This window comes from Meriones unguiculatus, chromosome 6 (assembly GCF_030254825.1).
Source record: "Meriones unguiculatus strain TT.TT164.6M chromosome 6, Bangor_MerUng_6.1, whole genome shotgun sequence".
NCBI lineage: Eukaryota > Metazoa > Chordata > Mammalia > Rodentia > Muridae > Meriones > Meriones unguiculatus.
The window spans coordinates 110773931-110801891 of record NC_083354.1 but is presented as its reverse complement, the minus strand read 5'-3'; the positions used below and the strand labels follow the sequence as shown (position 1 = coordinate 110801891).

General features: G+C 44.1%; 1 protein-coding gene across 4 annotated transcripts in view; it reads right to left on the bottom strand.

The window, feature by feature from the left end:
• The window catches only part of Ncoa2 (nuclear receptor coactivator 2), a 251461-nt gene that overhangs the window by 32840 nt on the left and 190660 nt on the right, over nucleotides 1-27961 (bottom strand). For all 4 annotated transcript variants that reach the window (XM_060385841.1, XM_060385842.1, XM_060385844.1 and 1 more), the window contains exons 5-12: nucleotides 24270-24373; nucleotides 20638-20815; nucleotides 18162-18350; nucleotides 15111-15212; nucleotides 14331-14474; nucleotides 10994-11141; nucleotides 7882-9151; nucleotides 686-896 (exon numbers count right to left, since the gene is read on the bottom strand). In XM_060385841.1, the coding sequence (XP_060241824.1) occupies nucleotides 686-896; nucleotides 7882-9151; nucleotides 10994-11141; nucleotides 14331-14474; nucleotides 15111-15212; nucleotides 18162-18350; nucleotides 20638-20815; nucleotides 24270-24373 (2346 nt within the window). The remainder of the gene's footprint in view (nucleotides 1-685; nucleotides 897-7881; nucleotides 9152-10993; nucleotides 11142-14330; nucleotides 14475-15110; nucleotides 15213-18161; nucleotides 18351-20637; nucleotides 20816-24269; nucleotides 24374-27961) is intronic.

Below are 27961 nucleotides of genomic sequence, written 5' to 3'. Positions count from 1 at the left end.
ACAAAAACTCATTTTTCTTTTTTTTTCTCCCTTTTCAGAATGGTCAGGAACCACCCAAGAAAGGATTTGGTTTCTAAAGTACTCATCTCTGATTTGGCTGTGGCTTGCCTTGCTGGTAACAGTGCTAGGCACCGGCTGAGACTCCCTGAGGTGGAGACCGTCGTGTCCCCAGCACCTGGAGAGGCTGACTTTCTGTAAAGCATGGCTGCGCTCTGGAGAAGCTGCCTTCACTCAGAACTGGACCCTCAGCCACAGGCACGTTCGTTTGTAATCTACTCAGAGTGAAGAGCATTTTTTTCTTCGCTCAAACAAATTTAAAGTAAGACTGCTAGATGACAGAGCAAGGAAAAGAATCAGCTTCTTTTCTTTGAGATAGGGTCTTACTATGTAGCTCAGCTTGGCCCTGAACTCACCATCCTCCTGCCTTAGCCTCACGTCTGGGACTACAGGCATGAAGTACATGCCTTGCTTGGATTTTCCTCCCCAAAGGGAACTGTGACAGTCAGCAGTCTGAGCACTTCCTGACAGACCGGGACAGTAGATGGTGCTGTTTTATCACAAACAAAACAAAACAAAACAAAAACCCCCAAAGCCTCCAAGGAACTAAACTGTTTGAGGCAGACTTTAATGATCTCTCTCTGATGGAGACTAACCGGGGAATCTCTGAGCAACAGTGCATACTCACTGCTCTGTGACATTCGCAGCGCTGTTTTCTGGGCTCCAACAGGTGTGACGGGACCGCTGTCAGCGGTGAGTTGCATGAGGTCATTGATGATGGCTTGCTTGTCCACTGACCCAGCGGGGGCCCCTGGCCTTGTGTCTGGGAAAAGCTGTGGTAACTGACTATTCTGCAGATCATCCAAAATCTCTTCCAAGTTGTCCAGCTCGCTGCCAGGCTGCAGTCAACAGACAGAAGTATACATCCAGGCTCATGTGACAAGTGGGCGCCCCAACCCCGTCCAGCCATTGGCTACTACAGACCTAACCATCACAAGGCATCCCAGCCAAGAGAGAAGAGCAGGTATGTGCAAATGTCAGGACTAAGCATGCGTCGACCACCTTTCATAACTAAATCTACCAAAGGCTGCAATCTAATCTCTGGACCCTGACTCCCTCACCTAGAAACCTGGTGTGGCTGAATTAGAAAGAAAGCTGTTTCCTGCTTTGTGACTCACCGGCACCTTATGTATGTGAACCACCCCCTTAATGATGAATATACATTTTTATGCAATTTTTATAATTGGACTATGATTTACCGTTTGGGTCTAGAATTGGTGCTTAAGTTTTCCTAAGAAACAACAACAAAGCTAGTGTAAAATATGGAACAAATAAAAATGGCTACTTCCCTTGTGTGTGTGTAAGAGAGACAGATGGCGATTGATCTTGCTGGTCCTGGGATATCTCTTGACTAGACACATGTTAAGTAAGTAAGTTACTGGTTGATGTGACTCTGAATTTGGTTCTTTTCAGAGGCAGCTGCTTAAGCAATGAACTTAGCAACTCATTTTTCAGGGACTTCCTCACGTACTCCAAGAACAAGAAGACCATTTTTGTGTCACCCATTTCCAACAGAAAGATAAGCTCTTTCTATGGGACAGACAGGTCATGTAACCCTTAAAGCTCCTGAGGAAGGGACAACACTGCACGGCCCAGAGCAGCATAGTTTTCCATCAGAGCCTGGATCCCTTTGTTGCTTTGACTGACAGGTCCTTCAATGGTAATGCTTGTAGTGTAGGGTGGCACGCAGTCAAAAGATGAATTCCTCTCATTATTAAAATGAAAACAGAAGTTCCTACAGCCTCCACTGACTCCTCAGAGAAGGGTTTCACATGCTGAGACACTGTGATAACTGTCTGTATAGTTTGTCTTCTCACATGACAACAGGCCTCCGACAAGCCATCTCTGTCTTTGAAGCAGTGTCCTATGACAACAACGCCTCTTCTCCTGAGGACTTGTAAAGATCAGTGTGCAGGTGGGGGAGAAAGTGGAAACAAATGATAAACTGCCTCTGGAAAAGCTCGGCACGTTGCCCATGAGGAGGATTATCCAAAATAGCCTCATGCAAACAAACCCAGAAGTGTGTGTGTTCATCATCTTGGTGGATGCACTTGAATTTGCCTGCAACTAGAGCCATGACAGAGTGTTTCCCTGTCATAGCCTACACAAACAAAATTAGGAACCACCTTAAACAGAATAAAAACCTTTTCTTTTTGAGACAGAGGTCAGTGAGTCCAGGCTGGCCTTGAACTTGACATGTTGTACTTAGCCTCCTGGGAGCTGGGGTTATAGGCACAGAATTCTAGTGACAAGAACCATGGCTCCTAGCTCTTTCTTGCTCTCTCTCCTTCCTTCCTAGAGTCTCTCTCTGTCAGTGGTTCCCACCTTTCCTAATGCTATGACTCTCTACAGTTCCCTGTGTTGTGGTGGCCCCAACTATAAAATTCTTTTGTTGCTATGTCCTAACTGTAATTTTGTTACTGTTATGAATTATGATGTAGGTATTTGTGTTTTTCAATGGTCTTCGGTGACCCTCCAAAGGGGTCTTGACCCACAGGTTGGGAACTGGTGCTCGATGTAGTCCTGGAACTCTCTGCATAGACCACGCTACCTACTTCCTCCTGAGTGCTGAGATTAAGGGCGTGCACCACCATAGCTGGCCCTTCTTTTGTAATCTATGCTTTACACAGACATGTTAAGATACACTTGAGTAACTAAAATCAAGTTATTTAGGAAAAAATTCTGAGACAGGCTCTCATGTAGCTGGACTTCAACTTCCTATCAGCAGAGACTGGCCTTTAATTCTTGATCTTCCCAGCTCTATCCTCAAGTGCTGGAATCACAGGAACGAGGAAAACATCTAAGCTCAAATAATTTCTAAGTAAAAAATTTCATAGCCATCATACATATCTGATCAATGTAAAGTTTTTTTTTTTTTTTTTAATTTATGTATGTATTCATGCAATGCTGGGGACCAAACCAGCTTTGTGCGATATGTGCTGAGCTATCCCCAAGTGTTATTTTTTTTAAAAGAAATGCAACGTCTTCTAGCTTTTGATTTGTCTGATTTATGAGTTAATCAACCATCTGTGTGGGCGCGGCAGTAAGTCAGTGGTAAAGCCTGTACAGGAGGCCATGGGGTCAGTTTCCATTAGAGGAAAGGAGAAAGGAAGGGAAGGAGGAGAAAGTAGCATAGTTCTGACTAGAGCAGCAGCACGTTTGGGTGCCCTGGACACTGTCTGAATTCACTCTGGGTAACACACCAAGATGCACCAAGAATGTTTAGAGTTTACTCCTTGACAATTTTTGTCAGTTTAAATTTCTTTTTTCCTGAGATGAAGTTGATCTTGAATTTACAATTCTCCTGTCTCAGTCCTGGAGTGCTGGGATGACAAAAACACACCACCATGTCAGGCTTTTTTTTTTTTTTTTTTTTGGTAAAATGATTCAGTTAGTATGTCCTAATATACGACAATGTAGTCTTTTTATTTCAGTTATTTGGATGAAAGAAAAAAATGGAATTATATATAGTATATGTCTCCCGAAGTCATGTTTGTTGGCTTTTTCTTTTTTTAAATTTATTATAATTTATAATTCATCACTTTGTATCCCAGCTGTAGTCCCCTCCCTTCTTCCCTCCCAATTTTACCCTCCCTCCCTCTTCTCCTCCCACACCCCTTCTCCAGTCCACTGATAGAGGAGGTCTTCCTCCCCTTCCATCTGACCCTAAGTCTCATCAGGACTGGCTGCATTGTCTTCCTCTGTGTAAGGCTGACACCCCATCCCTACTTCCTCAGGGGGAGGTGATCAAAAAGCCAGCCCTGAGGTCATGTCAGAGACAGTCCCTGTTCCCATTACTAGGGCACCCACTTGTAGATGAAGCTACCATGAGCTACATCTATTCAGGCGTTCTAGGTTATCTCCCATACACGGTCCTTGGGTGGAGTATCTCAGAAAAGACCCCTGTGCCCAGATCTCTTGGTTCTGTTGGTCTCTTGAGGAGCTCTGTCCCCTCCAGGTCTTTTTATCACCACCTTCTCTCATAAGATTCCCTGCACTCTGCCCAAAGTTTGGCCATGAGTCTCAGCATCTGCTTCGATACCCTGCTGGGTAGTCTTTCAGAAGCCCTCTGTGATAGGCTCCTGTCCTAGTCTCTGTTTTCTCCCTCTTCCAATCAATGTCTATCCTGTTGGCCTTTATGAATGAGTGTTGAGCTTTTTACTCAGAGTCCTCCCTTCTTGCTTAGCTTCTTTAGGTGTACAGATTTTAGTATGTTTATCCTATATTAAATATCTAATATCCACTTATAAGTGAGTATATGATATGTCTTTCTGCTTCTGGGTTACCTCACTCACAATGATCTTTTCTAGTTCCCACCATTTGCCTGCAAATTTCATCATTTCCTTGTTTTTAATTGCTGAGTAATATTCCACTGTGTAAATGTACCACACTTTCTGTATCCATTACTTAGTTGAGGGACATTTGGGTTGTTTCCAGGTTCTGGCTATTACGAACAAAGCTGCTACAAACATGGTTGAGCAAATGTCCTTGTTGTATACTTGTGCTTTGTATTTCTATCTCTCAGCAGTTCTTTTAGACCCTACCCACTTTGCTGGGCACATTTCCTTTGCAAGACAAAGAGATCAATGATTTCCTTTAAAAGACCTCACACACACTTCAAAGTTTCACTTGGGCATCTATGAATGTTCAGATTAGCCACATCAGTTTGGATAGTTTGTTTCAACTATTTCTGGCAGAGAATGAGTCAGAACAAGCTTTTACAAAGTTTTACAAAAGAAAAAAATACTTGATTTCTTTAATCTTTCTGTTTTTATGATATTTCATGTGTCAAATCAACTCGTTCTCCGGAGGAAATAAAGCAACACATGAGTTTTAATGACAAGCATTCTAATAAATTACAAAGTACCATTTGAAAATATTTTAAATAAAAATATAGTATTACACCATTTGCTTAGCACAGGGTTGTGAAGGAATTCTAGTGTACAGGGAAACTTCTCTGGGCCCTACCAGTTTCAAGCGTGGTTTGCCTCCTGAAGGGATTCGAGCAATACGAGAGCATTTCCAAGCCTTCATTGCAGAGCATTAGAAGAAAAGCTGGAGTCGAGAGTCTCGCCTGGCTGGGTACCAGCCGGACTCTACTGTGTCAATAAGCACATGACTTACAGCAGTAAACACACTGGAAACACTGTCAGTTTCTGTTTCCTGTTGGCTAAGAAATGTCGTAGAAGCATCGTGTTTAAATGCTCTACCCAGTAAAAATGTGCTATTTTAGGTATGATAATACAGCACCTTTGAAGCACTTCCTGGCCTTAAAAAAGCTAGTAATACTTAAACACACATCCAGTTTAAAAAAAAAATTTTTTTTTTCAGTCAAAATAACAACACGGTCAATTGTAATCCAGGCTCACTCTCCGTTCTTGTTTACTAAACAATTATTGCATCCCTCTGCAATGAAGAAAAAGCCTAAATGACCCTTGGCAGGTGTGAGGGGATCTTCCTTAGAAAACAAGGCAAGAGAGCAGGAGGTGAAAGAATCATCATTTTTTTTTCTTTCCTCATGCTAACTTTGATCTAAATTTAGGTAAATCATACTTCCTGTGGTAACTCTTCTCCGTGCTAGGTTTTTGATGCTGAAATGGCTCTGAAGAGCTGTATTTCAGATGGTGTTTGGGAGAGAGTGGAAGGAAGGTGAGCAAGGCGCTAGATTTTATTAAGGAAAAGAGACTTCCTGTATGTGTGCCTGTGTACCCAGCTTTATTTCCTTCAAACAACAGATCTATACTTATTACACACTAGTCTTTGTTTCTTGGATAATTCTGATTAGAAAATTATTTCTTCCAAATAAGGAAACACCAAGAGATTCAAATACTTGAAAAACAAAACAAAACAAAAAAAACCAAACCACAAATCTTTTCTTGTTGGCGAAACTATATGCTATATATAAACTATATATAAAGTAATGACAAAATGATTCCTTTCATTGTTCCTCTAAGTCTGAAACAAATTCTGCTTTTGAAGGAGGGGCAGCCAGGTTCTGTGCTGAGCGTCACTAATCTGCCCTCTAGCGTGTAAAGACACTATCTGTGCCTGCCGTTCTGAACTGCCACTATCTGTGTCATTCAATCCAGTAAATCTCCAAAGATGAAAATACAAGTTGTCAACAAGGCTTTCCACTTCGCATCACACAAGACATTGCTACTAACTTTCTGCTGAGGCCTCACTGCTCCAGCTAACAGTTTCACAGCATTAGAAAATAACTGTCGCACAGACCCCAGTGCTGACACCCAGCACCAAAAACGTTAACGTAATTTTAGTCTGCCTCCCGTGTAAGCAGCTCGGATGCCTGCACGATGGTATCTGTTCTTAGGAATGGCAGCAGCCATCCACATCAAAGTGAAAGAAACAGGAGGTCAAGTTCTCAGAAGCTGCTGGCTGCAGGGACTGGCTTGAAGAACACGCGGCCTTTGTAGGCACGACATTCCAGCCTCTGTGGATTCAGGGGGCTCACAGGCAGTGTGGGATGAGGGTGCGGCCCTCTTGGAGTTGGTGACACACTACCTTCCTACTTGTAGCACATCTTTCAAGGGCAAACTATCCGCCATTTTAAGACAGGGGCCCTGGTGACTTTCTCACGGTTTAACCAATCATGACTCAAAAGAGTCTGCCAGACAGGACATTTTTCAGACTCGGGAAGGCAAGGGTGGGTCACTAACCTTTATCCAGCCAGGGCTTCCACCGAAACAGTTGCTTTTTTAAGTAAGGGAAAGTATCAATGGTTTACTTCCTCACTGTGGTGCCGTTCTCACCAATGAGTACTATTCAGAATGGCGGAGGGGCCAGGGTAAAATGTTGGAGAGGGCTCAAAATTTCAGTCTGGATGAAAACATCGCAGAGATCCGTTTGTACAGCATGGTGGAAACAGTAAGAAGTGTGCATTGCAGACCACTGAGTGTATTTTTAAAAAGTATTTGTGCCTTTGTACCACAAAATGACCAGCACATGAGGTACTAGATTGTGTTCATGAGTCTGAGTGCTATTCTGTGGTAGATCATATTGTGATTGTGAAAATTTCTTTTTGTCAAAAAAAAAAAAAAAAGATGATTCTGAACATTACTTCAGGTCTCCTGGGCTGTTTTCAAGATGTTAACTTTGGAGACAAGAGCAGGACAGAAGGTAAGCCATTACTTTGGTTTTGAATCACTACATAATGGCTTCCATACGTCTATCCATTTCTTATAAACCAGCGGTCAATGAGATTCTGTACATTACTCACAAGTGTTCACGCAGAGGCAGAAGGATCTTTAGTGCGTGCGCATGAGAAGCAGCTGAACTCTGCTCACAGTGAGGCATCGGGGAAGGAGACGTACACCTGCTCTGACAAAGCCCTAACCAAGGGAAGGCTTGCCACCGGTTCAGGGCTCAGCTAACAGCAGCCAGTCTGCAGCTCCTCCTGCCTCCCCTTGTCTATATATATAACCTATGACCTAAGGATGAACTTATTTTCATCACAGCAACAATAATGACACCCTCCTTCCAAAAACCAATCACAAGAATACTTTGTGCCCAGCACAACCATCTATTCAGGTTCCGTAGGTAAAACCGTGTCAGCATACAGCCACAATTACTTGCGCAGTATCCACAGCTGCTCTGGCCAACAGTGGCAAGGGGTAAATGTCTGAGAGGCAAGCTACAAACGATGTCACTCTTTGCTAGGGGGAGTGTGCAGAATACAATTTGCTGCAAAGTAACTGTTATAAGAAAAGGTCCACAAACAAAAACACTTTTTTACAGAGTCACAGACTGTTTCCTTGGAGAAAATCTATGATACAGATGAGCAAACCTGGGAGACATTAGAAAACTCACCTGGTCACTGGGCTCAAAGCTCACCTCCTCCTTCACAGTTTTCATAGCGATTAGCTTTGTGTTACTGGCAGGCTCTGTCTTACTGTCCAGTCGCTCAAGTTTGGGGGTTATTTCCGGTAAACCGATATCTTTAGTATCATCTTTATCGAGCAAATATCGAAGTAGTGCATTCTCTTTCTTCTTGGGGCTCACGGGCTCCTGTTTGACAGTCACGTCTGACCCAGGAGCTGTGCTGCTGGACTCCTGGCTCAGCTCTTTGCCCGTGGCCTCTGCTGTTAGCTTGGCCAAGTCCACAGGGGAACTGCTGTCCTGTAAGAGTCTGTGCAAAATCTTATGCTTCTCCTTGAGCGAGGTGCCATGTGTGGACCCAGGCCCAGGCAAGCTACCCGCAGAGTCCTTATTTGTGTCCGACAAAGAGCTGGGCAAGGGTGAGGGCTCCATCTGGTCGGACTTGGTGGTCAGCAGCTGTAGGAGCTTGGTCTGCCCTTTGCTGTCATGCAGCCGGCTGTGTCCCTCAGCCCTGTCCCCACTGGCCGCCTGGGGCATGCTGGAGTCGTTGGGCTCCTTTTGTTCTCCAGGATGGCAGCTGGTCTCTGCTTGTCCAGTTGTACCTTCTGGTGGCTCCCCATAAAGTCCAAAACAGTCTTTGGAGTCCAAGCTTCCCATCTTGCTGAGTGGGGGAGGATTCATATTAACTGGGGAGTTTTGCAAATTGCCCATTTTTAGGTCCGGTGAAGCCAACGATGACCCTAATGAGACCCCATGGCCCTCACTGAGGGCTTGCAGTGCATTGAGGGAACTGTTGGTATAACTATGGCTATTTCCTGTGCTGCTGCAAACTCCCACAGGGGAATGCAAGCTTCCTGCAGGGGAAAACTGACTGGGTGGGATGCGAGGACTGCCAGCCACGCCGGGGCTCATGCGATGCCTTGGTGAGAGCATGGAGGTGGGCTGCCCTGGGTTCATGCCGGGGCTGCTTTGTGAGGGACTGTTCATTTTGAGTGCATAGTTACTACCCTGAGGAGTGGTTGCTTGCATGCCTGATACATGGTTCATGCCCCCAGAACCACCAAACCTGCCCATCGGCATGCCCATTTGTTCCTTTGGGCCATTCATGGGAAAATTTATATTGCTACTGAGGGTCATATCCTGACCTGGGTTCCCACTGCACATGGCCTGATGGGCAGGGCTGCTAGAGCTAATTGGATTCAATGGCTTCCCCATCGCTTGTCCAGTCAGATCCGGATTCATTACACATACATTCTGCTCTCTGTATAATGAGGAAAGAAACATGTATCAGATAAAAGGAAAAACACAGAGTAAACTGTTATTAATTTTTAAAAAATGGGAGGGTCTCTTTTCTTTACAAAAGCAGACTACATCTACAGGATAGGAAGACTTGGATGAAAACACCTGCAATTACAGGCTAGACTGAACATGTACAGTTCTGGACCAAGAGGGATGTTTTTCAGGCAACTCATCAAAACATCTGTGGTTTTACTGAAGTGTATGTGTGGGGGAGGGGGTTAAATCTGACTACTTCCATATTGAAATTTCAGTAAGTAAACAGGATATTAGGAAGATTCCAGTTATACATCTCCTTCATGAGCGCAAGTGAGAGTTTGCGCAGCCTTAAAGAAATCACCCATGTAAGTATTCCTCGATTCAACTATTTGCCACAAACTTTCAGCTCCCAGCAGTGTGCGCATCTGTATGCCTAGAGGTTCTGATCTGTCACTTGCTTCCTGGTGGACAGAGGCCAGGTAGAGAGATGGCCAGTTCCACACTCAGCAGAGTTATTCTGACCAGTATTAGGCACATCACCTTGCTTGACAGATTCCTGCTCCTCTCCCAATTCAAGGAAGACAGAGAGTAGCTGTGGTGGGGTCCTGGGTTGACAGTGTGTGACTCTATCTTCCACCCCCATTCCAGGAAACTTCCAATCCATCTTCCTAACTGACGCTTACAAGCAGGTCTCCAAGCCCCACGGGCTTTTGCTTCAGCCTTGGCAGTTGCTCATGAGTTAGCAAACATGTTCAGCAATTGTCAGGTACCAGCTGCAGTTGGGCTGGGCGGGTGGGGGAACCTGCCACCTCACAATCACTTCCAAACTGTTTCAGTTTGAGGTCAGATTTACCAATAGTTGGCCATCAAGCCTGTTTCATAGTTTTTATCCCTGTCCTAGAAAGCAACATAACTGAGAAATGCAATAAAATAGGACTCTTTAGGCAGAGCAACTGTATATATCTCCTGGCGACACCTCATAAAGTTTCCCTCAGCGTATACATAAACATTTATAGAATTTGAAATTCAATCATTTCCCCAAATTAGTATCTTTAACAATATGCTCTATGACATTTATTTTAAAATCAACATTCAATTTGCTTTCTTTTACTACAAAAATGGTAATTCTTTTTCTGTCTTTTTTTTTTTTTAAAGACATGGTTCTCTGTGTAGCCTTGGCTGTCCTGGGCTCGGTCTGTAGACCAGGCTGGCCTTGAAATCACAAAGCTCCGCCTGACTCTGCTGGGATTACAGACATGTGCCACCAAGCCCTGCTTAGTAATGGTAATTTAAATTCTAATGTGAGGAAATTAATTTAAATCCAAAGAACAAAAACCAAACTAGTCTGCAGATATACATTTGAAAGTTTAAGCATATAGGATTAGAAATCTTAGCAATGGCTTCAATTTTTCTGCTCCTGACTGCACTGACCTTCTTGAGTGTAACAGGAAGGTGCAGCCAAGCCCTGAGGGTTCTTTTTCTGTTTGTTTGTTTCTTCCAGACAGGAGCACTTTATGGAGTCCTGGCTTTCCTGGAGCTTGCCCTGTAGATCAGGCTGGCCTAAAACTCTCAGGGATCCACCTGCCTCAGTCTCCAAGCATTGGCTCAAAGGTGCCCGGGCCTAATCCCTGTGTTCTTAAGAGCAGCCTGCCTTGGCTGGTACAGTGAGGTGTTTTTTAGCCAACACTTGAGAGCAATCTCATTTTACATTTTATAAAGCCTTAATCAAAAGGCAGGAGCCTGGGGACCAGAGGCTCTTTGATGGCATATTGCTTTTGCAGCACGTCTCTCAACATGGAAGGGAAACTGAGGCTTAGGGTACGATTACCTGTGAAGCATGTGTAAAGATATTACAAGCTGAGGCTCATTAGTAGTCTGAGAACGGATGAGTTTGCTCTTCGTTTGTGCAGCAACAAGAGTGCCATCAGACAAAGAAAAACGGTAGATTTGACTGAATGCCAATCCTTGTCTCAGAACTGCAGGCAAAAAAGAAAATAGAAGGCAGGCATATTAAGAAGAAAACTAAAAAAGAAAGAAGGAAAGAATCAGAAAAGTGGAATAGGGTAGACCGCCAAAGGCATAATCCTAGTGATAAACTTCATTATATTTTCTACCTGCACGTTAAAACGATACTGGTCATGAAACATCCACTTTAAAAGCACATTTACTTTTTATTCAAAATACCAAACAGTGGCTTGTTTTTTTTTTTCCCTGTATGACAACGAGTAACAGCTTGAAAACTCAGACTGTCTTCTATTTTTTTAAGATTTGTTATTTTTACTTTTAGATTTATTTTTATTTTATGGACGAGTATTTTGCCCAAATACATGTAAGTGGAACAGGAGCTACAGATTGTTGTGAGCCTTCTATCATGTAGGTGCTGGGAACCGAACCGCAGTCCTCAGGAAGAGCAGCTAGTGCTCTTAACCTCTCTCTGGGCCATCTCTCCAAGCCCCCGAACTGCTCTTTCTTAAATCAAACTATCTTCATTAGGTAAAGAGAGTGTAAGCTGTTTATCAGGTCAAAAAAAAAAAAAAAAAAAAAGCCTTCCCATAATTTCTTAGTGATATTAGAAAACACTGCAATTGCAACACAACCCCAAAACATGGTATCTCTGAGTATAATCTGCCTTTGATTTCCTTTACAGTGTAACGATCAGGATGAGACTTAAGACACTGCACTGTCTGAATAATCTTCTCCAGGTGACCTATCCAACCCATCACCTCTAACTGCTTTTTCTCAATTTTGTTTCTCACAGTGTAGTAAGTATTCTTTCCAGGCTTAGGACAATAAGAAGCAAAGTACAAACCATCATCTGGCAGAAGAAAATGCTAAACAAAACTGAAACCCAAGCATAGACCTAAGTGAGTGCAATTGCTTTAACTTTTAGATAAAGGCTAGATGCTTCTATTTTTAAAGACAAGAAATACAAAGCAAATCAACTAGCTTAATTTAATTTCTCTTAAAATAACCTTTAGATTTATGTTCTCACAGACCTGGACTTTACAATGAACATCTTACATAAAAATTTGGCTTCAATTCATAAAAACAAAACAGTGATAAGGCTTAGCTGTTTCTTAAATAATTTTAAGAAGACTGCCATGTTCCTAAGACATAACTGTTGTATTGTTGTGGGTTAGACTACTAGCCCCAAGGTGACCAAGGACATCCACCATGCCAGAGACTTAAGAGCTTCACTCTTGAGTTTGTCAAACAGACCCTCCAAACAACCCCAGGTAGACACACTATTGGCCATGGCTGTCTGCTCTACGCTTCTGCCTGCAGGGATGCTGAAGGAGATGTCCCGGGAATCAGTTACTGTGTGTGTTGTGTCTTACTCAATAAGCATGCGTCTAAAGGTAACAGAATCACAACTGTGGAAAAGACTAACATTTCAGTGACTTATAATTTTAGATTTTCTTCTGACGTTGGCTGTGCTCTCTAAAGATTTCGATTCCACTTGGTCTGTATGCTACAGAGCACTTCCCCGACTCAAAGAAACGTTTCTAGCATGCTGCTACTACCCGGGCAGGTGGAGACTTCTAGAATTACATGCTTCCTTATAAAAATATTTATATTCATTTTTGTTTTGCTATGTATGAGAGTATATATATATACATATACATACATACATACATATATGGTATGAGTGCACCTGCGTGTGCCTAGAAAGCCCTAGAAATCTTGTCTCTACCCACTACAGTGCGGAGTTACAGGTGAGCATGCAACCATACCTGGCTTTTTAAATGAGTTCTTGGGATCTGAACTCAGGTCCTCATGACTGACAGCAAGTACTCTCACCCACTGAGCATCGCCCTGGGCTCTGGCATCACCCAGGTTGTACTCTATGTGCGGTTTCCTCCCAGTGGGTCTGTCTCTCTAAACCTAGTGGAGCACCTGAGCATCTATGTAGACTCTCCCGTGATGAACCAGGAAGCTAGGGAATTAAACATAGGGCATTCAGGACCCAGGGACACTCAACATGTTTGCCAAGGGCAGTTCCTTAATTTATGCTTTTATTCCAAGCCATTATCTAGAGAAACGGTAGGTTAATCACTGATTTATGTCAAATGTAACATCTTTCTTTGCCTTTATTCTAACAGTAAAAACATATATGGGAAGGAACACAATGTTTGATTATTTGCTTAAGTTTTAAGAAATTAGGGTGAAAAAGATGCAGGTGTGGGGAGCAAATGGAAGTAAGAGTACATTTAGTATGTCTGTGCTTCTTCACTTAGTGGCCTCAAAAGCGTAAAGCTTCAATACACAAACCTTACTAGTCAAAAAGCCAAGGTCACAGATGCACACTCACTACAGCTCCATTTGCCACATATTAGTTACAGATTGTTTTCTGCGGAGGCAGACCATTGTCCATGCTGAGTGCTGAGAGGCCTTGCTCTGCCAGCGGAGCGCATGCTGACCAACTGCACGCTGACCAGGCCTCCTTCGCCGCTCAGCACTTGTTAAAGCAAAAGATTCTTTGCTTTGTTTTCAGCTCTTTAAGAGAAAATCAAAACGTGCATGAGAAAAAGCGGCTTTGGGAGAACATGCAGTGTGGCCAGCAGAGTGGGTTTGTGGCTCAGTGCAGATGTCATCAGCAGACTCTGAATGCTCAGGAGCTGGTCACGTCTCCTGCCTGGGCCTCCCGGGAGGGCACAGGGGGGAGGGCTGGGATGTCTATCTCACTGGCTTGGTGTGGGGGTCCATAAGATGACAAAGGACAAGGCCATGCAAAGGCAGTGTTCATTCAGGGCTGGAATGAGTTCGTTTCCAGCTGTCCTCCTGGTCTGTGACCCAGAGCAGAGGAGGCCGTCTGGAAACATCGAGAGTCTACTGTTTGTACCTTGAGCTTTAGACGTACTCATTCTTACAAATTTCATCTCTTCCTCCTTTTAGGCTGCCCTTAGGCTCTTGTTTCATTAGATGACACAGAACTCTGTTATCTTGTCATACATCTACAAGTATGAGGATTACAGAAAAGGACCTCTTTCTCTGTCCATCTTTGTGACATTAGCACCCCTTGCTTTAGTTCTTCAAGTAGCTTACTGGCCAGGCAGGGCCAGCACAGGGCACAGAAGCTCTGTGAGGGAACTCATCTTAAGGGAACTCCCCCACAGGAAGCAGCCATGTGAAATTCGTATAAAGTAGCGCACAGAGAGGCCTACCTTCATGATGATGCCTCTTGGCGTATGACAGAGACTCCCCTTCGTGCTGTGTGTGGAATTTCTGAATGCATCGCCTCACCAGATCTTCCCAGCCCGGTTTCATGGCGGCTCTCATGGTGCTAGTGTCCAGAGAAGTGATCTTGCCTATGAGATAATGGCAGGCAGTACATTCATGATACCTGTTTTTTCTAGACAAACAATTAACATTCAGGAGCACACATATTTCCCCAGTCATTGCCTGCATCTGTGGGGGTGGGCATGAGGCTTCATGGATCCTGAAGTGCACCGGCACTAAAACTTCTCATGTGAAATGGCAAAGGATGTGTGTGTGGCCTCTGTCACCCCATGTAGTTTTTGTTTTATTCATCTTATTTATTTTGATTTTTTAGACAGATTTTTTAGATAATCTGGAACTCTGCCTAACCTTCCGAATATGGGTTTGGTTTCAGACATGCGCTATCATGTACTGCGAATCACTGTATATTGTAAACACTGCAAATCACCTCTAATTGATATTAAACACAGAGCAATGACGGTTCGGATCGTCTGATCTGGGGTTGCTGGACAGAGCCGCTCTGTGGAGCTGGCAGCGCACCTCCAGGGAGAAACACAGTGAGGGCAGTGGCTCCCTCTGTGCAGAGCCTGCTGCTCCCCAGCACACCCACCCTGGCAGGCAGCACTATCACAACTTCTCAATGCAGTGGAGACAGTCACCTCACCGTTTTCAGTGACCTGGCTGTTTTGAAATGACCGCTGAGGTGTTCTCTGACAAGAATTTACCTTGGAGGTCCTGGCGGGTGGTAAAGCTCTCTGATGAGGGAAGGGCCGGCCTTTCCTTCATGGGGACTCTCCGAGCCACACAAATCAAGCAGGACTGCAAATCTTAAAGAAGACAGAGTTACTCATCACACTGACATTTTTATTGTAGTGATCAAAGCGACGTAAGTATCTATGACAGCACTGCCTGCATCAGTCCGAGCTGCCACAGCCCCCAGCCTCTCACTGGCTTAATTCTGGGGTCAACTATAGTGGGGGGCTGCTGCTAGGACGAGCGGGAGCTGAGGGAGGATGCTGACATTCCACAGCACACGTGGTTAAGAGTCCACCCAGACAGCTAGGGACTGCAGACCACCTGCCGGGTGAAGAGAAAGTACGGGCTTCATTTTTGTAAAAGCAAAATTAATAAATTAGTTCATAATGAAGTAAACAAACCACAACGATGAAACTAAAATCAGATACTGCTGCAAAGTTCTTAGCTTCAGGGTCACACTTAACAAACTATGTAGGCACTTGACAATGGCAAGATGAATTTTAACCGAGGACTGTGAACTGCATCTGGAAGCTGATTCAGAGCACAACTCCACTGTACCTAGCAGATGCACCAGAACCACCGCCCTCCAGCTCAGCAGCTGGGCATGGCGAGCTCCTCACACAGCCAGTGTGAAGCCAGTGTCAACACTTCAGTTGTTTTAATTTTTATTTTGTTTGTTTGTAGAGCTGTTTTGCCTGCAGGTCTATGTAGAGCTTACATGCCTGGTGCCTGTGATGCTCAGAAGAGGTTGACAGATCCCTTGGAACTGGAGTTGCAGATGGTTGTGGGCTACCACATGGATGCTGGGAATTGAACCTGGGTCCTCTGGAAGAGCAGCCAGGGCTCTTCACTGCTGAGCCCTCTCTCCAGCCCCCACTCTCACTGTTTTCTGCATGGGGCTCACTTCTGGAGAATAGTGACACGTCTTAATGTTTTATATACCCATATCACATGTAGAGCATACTGTATGGCTCTTTCAAGTAAAAAAAAAAAAGGCCCGACAAAAGGCTACTTCAAAAATAAAACAGACTGGGAAGGAATGAGGGAGTGGGACACGGCTGGGATACAGAGTTAATAAAATGTAACTGATAAGAATAAAATAAAATTCAAAAAATAAAAAATAAAACAGGCTCTTCACGCTTTTTTATACCACTGGTCTGTAACAATTCACCTTTATATTTGGGAAGTGTTCTTTCTTTCTTTTTTTTTTGGGGGGGGGGAGAGGAGAAGAAGATTTCAAATAATAGCCAGTATCTTTAGATTAAAATGTAGTCTTCATGGGACACATGGCTCAGGGATTGAACACTCCCTACCATGATTAAGGCGGTGAGTTCAACCCTCAGTATTGCAGCTACAATAAAAGGAAGAGAAAAAATGGAAAAGAAGCCCTGGCTACATTTTATAAACATACAGAAACTTTTTCTTTAAAGGTAGGAGTCTTGCTATGTCCCTCTGGCTTGCCTGGAACTCACTTGTAGACCAGCCTGGCTTCATACTTACAGTGAAGCTCCGGCCTCTATCTCCTGATCACTATAGTGGTTCTATCTTAAATGCACCTGATCACATCAAAGGATTAGGAGTGAGGAACACCACCACCCTCTGCCTCCACATCCAGTCTCATTAACTTACGGTAAGTCTTCTACATCTCAAGCTGCCGTCACACTGTGTGGCCAAGCATCACCTTGACTTTTCTGACTCACATGTACCTATCTCCAGGATCCTAAGAAATATGAGTACATCACAATGCCTGATTTTACGTGGTTTGTGGAACTGAGCCCAGAGGTCTGCGTGCTAGGCAAGCAGTTTACCAGAAGGGCTACCCCTCAGCCAGAAGCCACATGTTTTTATCAGCACGGCTGTACCATCTCTGCCTTTGGAGTATCATGGATGAGTCTGCAGGCTTCCCTTTTGTTGAATGAACAGAATGAAACTGATGGTCACACCTAAGCAAAGGCTGATTTTAAAATATATATTTCTACAATAGCTCTTCAGAATTCCTTTCTGAAAAAAATGTAAAAACACTGACATATTTTTATTAAAAAGTACTAAGCTGGTAATCAGTGGCAACGATAGCTCAGCCATAATCCTAAGCAGAACTCATGGCCTCATGTATGTCAGGTAAGCACTCCACCCCCAGCTGGCATGCAGCCCCACGCTGTACCATAGTCTGATATTGGCAATTTGACTTAAAACCTTGGTACAGAGCGAAGAGAAAGAATTTGTCCACAGCCGGAGCTAACGGTGGCAGTGGGGGGCGGGCCTGCCTGATTACCTGCTAGACCATCTCCATGCACTGGCAGTCAAGGCTCATGCCCCTGTGTTACTCACAGTGGTCTCTCCAATGCCATTGGGGACAATCGGCTGTGTGGGGTGGTCTGGCATCAGGATCTCAGCATGGGGAGCAGCCTGGTAAGATTGCGCATATGAAAGCCCTCCATGCTCACTCCCATGTCTGTGTACCCTGCTGTTACACACAATGAAGGCCTGGTGTCCACAGGTAATTACAGGTACTCAGTTACTCCCTGGAAAATCTGTGAAAAATGCTGGTTGTACCCATGTATGTTTTTCTGTGGCTATGGCAAATAAGGTTTACTTTAGGTAAGGTATTCAGAGTGACCCTGGACCCCCTACACAGCCCCTGTCAGCTGCAGAAGTGCCATGGTCACCAGGAACAAGTGCTATTTAAATGACCACTGAACTGGAAACAATCGGGCCCCTTGGTTGTGCCACTGCTGGTTCAAATGTGAATCGTGGCTGCTGTGCTGGGCCAGAGATGTGGCACAGACCATTTTCACATGGAGAGCAGCTTAGAGGGAGAACACTGCTTAGCATGTGCAAGTCCAACCCCAGTGTTATAGAGGAAAAGAACTGATATGCAAAACTAGTCAAACATGGGAAAGAATCAAGACATGGCTTCCTGCTCTTCTCTGCTATGAGCAGCAGTGCATGAGAATAAGCCCGAGACCAGCAGAGCAAGAAGGTACACAGCCGTGTGTTCTCTCTCCCAGGCCCAGTCCTACCTTCTCCTTCCTCCTTGATAGACTTTGGCTGAGAAACAGCGAAGCACTGCATAGTCTCGTATTTCTGGTGTGCTTCTTGATTATCATGGCCTTCCTCTTCTGAGTCTGGCAAAGGCTTCACCAGCATTCGACAGTTGAAGGTATGGCTGTTCCGCCTGGGAGGTTCTCCAGACCAAGATCCTCCATTCACTGCGAGGCAAAAGGGACCCGGATTACAAGGAGACAATGGCTGTAGGGCTGCTAAGGTATGAAGAGGGCGCAGGAAAAGCCCAGGAGTTTACACCGCAGGAACATGAGCTTTTTAACATGTCTTTATCTGGAGCTTCCACCCTGGCCACTTCTCTCCAAGGTCATGCCCTGACTATCTATTACGACGATGCTGCGCCCTCTATTTTTGGGCTTCCATCTTTGATTTCTTGGAAATTTAGCTCAGTAAGCCACCTTCTGGTTTTCAAGGTGCAAACTCCACTCAAAACTGTGCATAATTTTTCAGAGGACTTGGACTGTGGGAGACAGAGACACGAGAGTAATCTCAACATATAATCAAGCCTCACTGAGCAGCCTCACCCATGCAGTTGGTTGGATTGTCCACGTCCAACCCTTAGTAGCACATGGATGTCTGTCCTGCTGTTCCTGCTGCCGTTTTTCCCACCTGAGCTACAGCGTACCGTGCCAGGGTGCTCTGTGAGAGACACCCCAGCATCTCGGGCCTCCTCTCATACAGACTGCTGTCAGAGTGCTCAAACTTTACAGTGTTCTTTCTGCTGTATCTGCTCCTGACCCACCTGATTAGAGCCTCTCAGTGCTTCATGGAGACCTTCTCAGTGGGACTGAAAATTCTCATGGGCAAAGTGCTGACACTGTGTCAAGTGAAAACAACTCTACTTCCTGTTCTAGTGTCCAAATTATTGTATATATTAAGAAAGAGTTGCTGAACTAAAGGAAAGATATCAATGTCTTCTGAGACACATTAGAAAAACCAACAAAAGAAAGGAAAGGATGACTGAAGTATGGGCTGCTAAAGAGTGTGGACAGGTCAAGAGAGAGAAAACTGACCTCCAGAGAAACTTGCAGCTATCGGAAAAGCCCAAGTCGAATTATCTTAACTCATTCTGGAATTCTTTTCTTTAACCTCACCCCATGGAAATGGAAACCTTAAGAAAAGTCACTGGCTGGATAACATGAGGGACACTGGTTGCCACAGGGGACCTAGGCTAAAGCCTGCTCACAGGCTGGAAGGAAAGTAGCTCTGGAGAGCAGAAAGTCATGTTCCCGCTAGCCATTGCTGTAGTTATCCAGGGAGACAAGCTAGCTTTAGGCCTGTCTGAAGACGAGAAAGCTCATTGCACTAGCACTTGTGAAATCTATTTACATAATGGAGACTACACAGAACTATCAAAGAAGTTCTTATTAGTTTTGACTAGGAAGTAGTGGGCACTAAAAGAAAAGGTACAACGTGAAGCACGTGGAGTAAGAAGCCTAAGTCCTCAGAGGAATGGAAAATTACTTCAGAGACTGAAAAATTGGGTACTTCAACCACAATATCCATTCTTATACATTTAGCAGAGACTGAGACGGAAGAATCCCATCCAAGTGCTCACACAACTTAGATGAGTGTCGCAGTTGCGGAAAACACAGGGTTTTATGATCATGAGGCAAAGCTGGTCATAATGCTAGATAAGCAAGATCTTGTCCTATTTACTGGCTAATTTTAAGACCATCACATACAGTTTTAAGAAAAAGAGAAAGACTTTCCAATTCAGGAGTGACATTACAACACATGGAAACATGCATCCCATTTTATCTGTGAAGATGTTCTTAATGGTTTAAGTGAGAATGTTAATGAACCACTAAGTGGGGACAGCGATCCTCTAAGGCAGGTCCACACCCATCACATGCAATTCTGCACAGTATCTCTGAAGCAAGCGGAAGTCAGGGAACTTGAGGAGCAGAATGACATCCAGCAGATGGACACAGATGGGCAGAGGAGGCTGTGCCTTCCAATGACATCTGCAAAGCTGCTCAAGAAACTAACATGAAAGAGCCCACTGGGTCAATCTGCCCACTCTGTACCACTGTGCCTCAGTGTGCATTTTTAGAATGCTCCGTACACACGTCACTTCCTTTTTGTACACAGAACTCAGCGGCAGTCAAATCTCAAACATGCCATGGTCCACTTTTTAGATGCCAATAAGCAAAATGGATTATCAAAGTTGGTAGGCAGCGGGAGAAGGTTGTAACTTGTTTTAAAATATAAAAAATACCTCTGCCAGTAGTTGCTAGAAGTACTCTCCATAGTTTATATATAAGATCAGCATGGTCATGCATTTAGGACCAGCACCTGCAGATGTCCTTTCCATGACTCCTGTCTTGGATACTTACAGTTGCTGACATGTCTATGACACAACAAGCCCTCCTGACTCACTCTCATCCAGCAAGTATGTGAGAGGAGGTAGTAGGATCAGCTGACATTTACCTATGGACTTTGGCAGCAGATTCTTGACAAATTCAGTGTGGTCCCCGACATGCAGGATGCTGTACACACTTTTGTTCATCAGTTCTTCCTGATTATACCTTAGATACTGTGTCACGTTCTCGGAGACGAACACCACATTGCCTTCCAGGTTCACTACGAAGAAGAACCCATCGAGGGCCTAAGGAAAGAGACCAACCATGTCAGAGAGGCCACAACATAAACACATGCAGCTGCTATACAGGGAACCTGCTCTTCAGGGGACAGAGCTCTTGCTTGCCCTTCTAGTTTTCAGAAACAACTAACACACTTGCTCTTGGGAAATAGAAACTAGTCCATTCTAGTCAATGGAAAAAAGGCTAGATAAGGGTCTCTTGTTAGAATAACAACAACAACAATTAAAAACAAACAAACAAACAAACAAACCAAACCAAAACATTAAGTTTGTTAATCTACCCAGAGATAATTGTTGGCAAATAAACACGCATAGGCCTTCGTGTGCTTCTCAGAGCAGAATGGAAGGACTTGAGGGCTGAGCTCACACGTCACAGCAGCAGCCCACACACCATCACTCTGCTCCATACTTCTGCATGGTATGCCGTGAGAGGAAGGGGCCAGCGATAATTATTTTTCTCAGTTTAAAAATAAGTATCAGAGAAAATTCCCTGAAGTTTTCCAACTTTTCAAGTGGCCAGGGTTTAAGTGAAGTCACAGATCGTCTCAGACCTTCCAAGCAACACCCGGCCTTCATTGTCTGGTGCGCAGGGAAGGACCTGAGTGAGCAGGGCTTCTGGCATGGTGCATGAATGGGATGGCAGTCTGGGCTGAGGGTGCCCCAGATTAAGAAGTGTGTGCCTATGTTATCTAAGAATTGGTAGCACACATCTTGTAACAGGCTCACTGTCTCACTCTGTGTCACTTTGGTCTAGGTTACAGAAGGAGATGAGTATAAACATTATAGGAAGTGAAGATAAATGGTAGCTGTGGGGCATGTTTACTCTGTCGTGGGCACACCGTGTTCTTCCAACGTCCTCTTTCCAAGTTACAGGAGGGGAGTTAGGGTTTACAACCATTCATTGGTCAGTAGCAGAGCTGCTGCTGAATCCAGAGAAAGCGGAAGCCTAACCCTTTCAGGCTGCACTGTGATGGCTCAGTGTCTGGCTGCTTCTTTCCTACTCTTGATACTTGCTTCTCAGCATTGTTTCATAGGCCTAGTAATATTCTGGACTGAAAAAGGCTGCACACGATCACAGCTAAACTCCAATCAGTTCTTATGATACATTCCTATCATATCTGTAGCATGAATGTAACTTGCCCAGTGGTCCATCCTAGCCTGTTTATGTAAGAGGCTTCTGTTTTGTCAGTTGCTTTGGAATAATATATTCCACCTTTAATTCAGTTTTCACCACAAAACTAGGTACTCTCTCAATCTAAAACTGATTCCATGTATAAGTGAGAAGCTGTTTAAGAAAAGGTAAACTGGATATGGTGGCACACATCTCTAATCCTAGCACCTGGGAGGCTAAGGAAGCACAATTACTAGGAGTTCAAGGCCAGTCTGGGCTACAAGTCAAGAGCCTGTCTTGAAACAGTAACAACAGCAAAAGCAACAACACAAGCAAAGACCCAAACCAAATCAAACAACACTGCTTGGATTTAGAGTTTTCTTAAATACTCTCTTTGTTTTTCTCTATAATATAAACCATATACAGGGTCAAGCAAGACTATACATACACACACACACACACACATGTGCGCGCGCACACGCACACATACACACAGCCACTTACAGACCTTGTGTCCCTTCACCTCACTGCTGCTGCTGGACACTCAGCAGAGCTTTTCAGGCTTTCAATGCTGCATTACTAGTGCTGGCTTTGGAAGCACATTTGTCTTCTTATGGCATAGTACCTTCAGAAGAAGGTTGATTTGTGGCCTAATAAAACTGAAAGATGAAAGTGGCTCATCTTCTGAAACTGTTTGTGTTTTCTGAAGCTCACTGTGAGATGCTCTGATGAAAAAAGCTGACATTAGCTTGTTGCCTAGCAACCACTATGCTATGATGCAAGCATGAGTGTGCATCTATGCCTGGGAAGAGCTCTACAAGAACATGCTTTCCCTGTTTAAATGATTACATGCAAACAGGGCTAAAGGCTTCAATTGAAGCCATAAGCACTGGATTCAGGCACTTCCTCTCTCATATTTATTTAGTACCAGGACCCTATGCAGGTATTGCTCCACGCACTCAATTCTCAGGAGATTATTTTCAAACAGCAAAAATCTTGGTTTGGTTTTATAAGATCAGGGTCACTGACATCTAGCAATTCAATTTCTACAATTAATGAACTTGTTCTCAAAGGGCTGACCTTGTTCTCTGAAAGTTACTCTAAGTTACTGTGGTTACTCTAAGCATTCCTTTTTAGAAGCCTCAAAGTCTTCCTAGGTGTTCTAGTGTTATTTCCCACTCCCCCATCATGAAGAATAAACATAGTTATATGGAAAAATTCTCATCAAATTTCTGCTTACAATTCAAAAGTTTTCGTAAAAGACGCTGCCCATTTTTTTTACGTGATTTTAAATAGTCACCTAGACACAAACCTCCTTTACTGCTTGTCAGAAGAACCAAGTGGGAAGTGCCCCTCTCTGGCTGTGATGACTATGGAAAATCCAATTAAGTGTTGGGCCCCTGAGCCCCAGGGCAAACCTGGGTCATTCAACACAGGTCCAGCCCTGGGGAATGAATTTTTTTATATCTAAATGCAACGACTGGGTCAGCTGAGCTTCCTTCTCCCATCTCCAGCCCCCAATTATACAGCAGATTTCCAGGGAACTAGGTTTTCTAAAAACAAAAGCTGTCTTGTGAGAAAAGGGACTATAAGGTCGAGGGAGTACTAGCTAGCTTTGTTTTAAAGATCCTAGTCTCACTTCCACGTGGCCGCTGCTGCAGGCACAGTGCAGGCAATGCCGCAGCTCTGGCCACGTGGTCCTCTCAGCTCAGAATGCCATTAGCACAGCAGAGTACCCAGAGAACTGACATAATTTATGTCTCAGGCATCTCTGTTTCTTTATTCAGTGATATTTCTTCTCTCATCTTACCATATCCCCCACGTCTTGAATTTTAATTTTGTGTTTAGTCCTACTTAATAAAAACAAGGAAGATTTTATAAGGCTGAGACAGTAGCTGTCCTAAGGCTGCTAATATCAGACAGTCCGTTCAAAAGGTTCCTTGTTTCTATTTCAACCTTTAATTTTATGAGAAAAAAAAAAAAAAAAAGCTAGTTTGAAGTAACAGCCCTGAAAAAAAAAACATAAACCTCTTTGGTTCTCACATTTTAAGCTGTCTATACAGGCAGAGGTATACGGCCCACATGGTCCTTGAACCAGAGGATCAGGATCCCACAGAACTTAACAGGACTTAGAAGTGCTCAACCGACAAACAAAACCTACTGCTTTGCATTCTCATCTAATTTAATTCCTATGTTTAACATACATGTGCTGGAGGTAAGAGCTCAAACACAGAAATATCCGCATACATCAGTAAGCGCAAGTGCAAGCGCATAGATTCTCCTTAAATTAAATGAAGCAGGTGAACACTGAAAACATTTGCAATGCAAAGCCAACTGAGTGTGTGGTACCTCGAGCATCATGGGCCCCAGTGCATCCTTGTCGATGACGCCCTGCCCTGTGGACGACACGTCTGCCTTCTGTACTTCATCTATGTTGGCAGCTGCTGCTTTCTCTGCAACAAACATAAGAGCAAATTAAATAGTGGTGCTATTTCAAGGCAGACTAACACCAAAATCTCCAGTGGGGTCAGATGTGCCTATAAATGAATTAGAGTGCATCCCAACTGCCCCTGGAGGACAGGAATGGCTGGGAGGAGGAGGCAGATGGTACCTTTCACCTCCAGAATGTATGCGTCGGATCCCCTTTCAGGCTTTTGAGAAAATGAGGTTAGAGGTTTCATGCCATCCCTAGCAGACATTTAAAAAATATAGATTATGAAACTGTAGTATCCTATGTCACAATTAGTTTCCACTCAAGAGATTCTCCAAACTGGGGTGTACGTGTTGTGAGTCGTGTTGCTAAGAGTTCAATAGCATAATTAGGGACATATCTGTAGACATTCGAGGAAGAAACAACGTGAGCTTTGACTGAACCTCAACAAAGGACTCAGTCACTGAAAGTAGAGGGAAGAGCGTCCCCCTCAGGCCATCAGAGGGCATGGATGGCTCAGCTCTGAGTTTGCATAAAGGAGCTGCGCAGCATTCCTGGGCCCAGTCTCTCAGGGCTGAGGACCTGCCATCAGCATGAAGTCACTTTGTAAAAAAGCTCACAAGAGAAGAGATGTGTAGATATCAATACATGTGTAAATGAGTTCCTTCAAGGATGGCAAAGTGAGTTTACAGCATAACATACACAGCCATAACCTGCTAGAAAACAACACAAAGGGAATGTGCCAATTACTTGTAAACTGAATAAATTACATCCTTGTTTACGCTGCATGTTTTCATTATAATTAAATGCAAAAAAAAAAAAATTAAAATCCCAACCAACAAACTAACTCAATTTAGCATTAACAATCAACTTGCTTTTCCATGACTATAGTAACTTGTTTTTGGTAGAAACAATTTTATGCAGTATTTTAAAAATCTGTTAAGGCCCAATTTATGGAACCTAAAAATAGCTGGGAATTATGTAGATCCTCCCAATCTTGCTGCTCGCAATGGGAAGTGCTCATGCCGTGTGTCTGCGGCATAGAGAAGATGACTATGTAGCTCAAGTTCAAGAGCACTTAGTAGGAGTAGAGCCTGGAGAAAGGCACCAAAGACCTCACTTTCAGTGTCTGCCACTGTGCATGAAGGCTTGGGCCAATGAGAAGTGAAAACATGTAAAATACACATTGGAAGGGTGAGATGGCTCAGTGGATAGAGAGCCTGCTGTCATGCCTGGCGATGAGAGTTTGGCATCTGAGACTCCCATGGGAGGAAAGAATCAACCCCTGCCATTTTGTCTTCTGATCTCCATTCTTTCTCATGCACTCACATAAAATAAGAAGCAAAACAAAAACACTCAGGGTTGCTTACAAAGATGACTGCTAACGCATACAGCGTTTGTATTTCATTCTCTTATTGGTCTCACAGGCAATGTTTTCTTGAGGGCTGACCAACGGCACACCATGCTTGCTTCTCTGAACCACACCATCTTACCTGTGGCATCTTTTGCTTCCTTCCCTACTAATTCCCTAGAAGCTGTCTCTCCACAGGCTTTGTCTCAACCTAGCAATCCTCAGAGTGCAAGAAGCATCATAGGACAGGAGACTAGCTCAGTTGCTTATGGACTCCCTTCTCCCTGCTATGTAAATCTTAAACAAATGCATAGAGGCATACTTTGATTTGCAGCCAGTATCCTCACTCTTGTACCCGTAAGTACAGGATCAGGCCCTGTGCTATCACACCCTCTGCTGAACTTCTCAGGGGACCCTTGGCTGAGGCGCTGAGCACCCCCATGCTGTGCTATGTGCAGTCCTCCCCCCCCCCCCCCCGCCGCACTGCTTTACGGAGGCCTTTGCGTGCTTGGTATTAAGCCTCTGTGCTCCAAAATTCATGCATCGTGATTGTGGGTTTTCAAGGCCCTCTGTGCTGTGCAACCTTACTTGGTTTTCAGTGTGGAGGAGCAGGGTGCTGATGACCCTTGCTCAGGATGACTACACTGTGGTCTTTTCCTCACCGAGGGCTGTGAGGAACCAGCAGCATTCCTCAGCAGCAGGATTTTCCAGCAAAAGGGTACAGAGGAGATACCCTCCATGTAGGCCTCAGACCATAGGGATATGGGTACGGGCTGGAAAGCCTGCCCTACAGGAGAGTGTGATATACGTCTAGAGCAGGGGTTCTCGCCCTTCCTAATGTGCAAGCCTTTAATACATCTCATAATGTGGTGATCCCAACAATAAAATTATTCTAGTTGCTACTTCATAACCATAGTATTGCTAGTTAGGAATTGTAATGTAAATATCTGTATTTTCTGATGGTCTTAGGTGACCCCTGTGAAAGGGTCATTCACCCCCCCCCCCAAAGGGGTCATGACACTCACAGGTTGAGAACCACTGGGTATCTGCATGTTCCTTGCCTCCTTCAGTCCATAAAACAGAGCACTGCAACAGGATGCTGGCCCTCTGGAAGGCTGCCCCATTTGAAGACACATTAATCAGAAAGAGAGCCACACCTGTATTCTCACTGTAGGTCAGGAATGTCGCTAATTACTGATGTCTGGCTGATAAACAGGACTCTCCCTGGTCCTAACTCCCACAAAAGTGAGAATAAGGGAACTGAAGGTTGATGGGGATAAGAAATTATTCTTCCCTTTGTTTCCCTACCCCTTCAAGATGCAGGCAGAAGACTGGGAAGAGAAGAGATGGGCAGGGTTTAAACAAAAACAAAAACAAAACATGGTTCAGGGTTCCTAGAGAATCAGCTCTGAAGAGATTCATTTGTCTGGACATAGTAAATGTCAAAGCATGTCAACCTCTGTCACAGTTCATTCTTCCACTATTAAATTTCTTTATCCTGCAGGGTGCGGTGGTGCACACCTTTAATCCCTGTGCTTGACTGGCAGAGGCAGGTGGATCTCTGTGAGTTCCAGGGAAACCTGGTCTACAAAACCAGGGTGATTACACAGAGAAACCTTGTCTCGAAAAACAAACAAACCAACAAACAAATCTCTTCACCTCTTTCCCTTAAACAATGGACTTTGGTTTGGCATGCAGCTCAGTGGTAACCATGAGGCTCAGGTCAGAGAAGGAAATGTGGAGACACTTGATTGAAGTTAATGTTGGGGGAGAGTGAAAGATGAAGCTGCTCATTGAAAGGAAGCTCTGTACCTGTCACTGGCATTTCCAAGAGGGTAGCCAGTGTGCTCAACTCTGGATCCTTCTCCCCAGCCCCTAAAAGGTTTTAATCTTAAAATGAAAAACAACCAACATTTAGCTGGGCACGGTGACTCACGCTATAATTCCAGCACTCGGGGGAGGCAGAGATAGGTGGATCTGTGTGAGTTTGAGGCCAGCCTGGTCTACAAAATGAGTCGAGGACTACACAAGAGAAACCCTGCCTTGAAAAACCAAACAAAAGCAAAAAAACCCCAAACCAAACCAAAACCAAAAAAAAAAAATAACAAAAACGAAAAGAACAAACAAACAAACAAACAAAAAAAACCCAAAAACAACCAAATAACATTTTCTCCCTAAATCCAATAATACTACTTGAACTTAGGAGTACGAAAACTAGTGTCAAAGAAAATAACCCTCAAATATATGTTACCCTGTGTG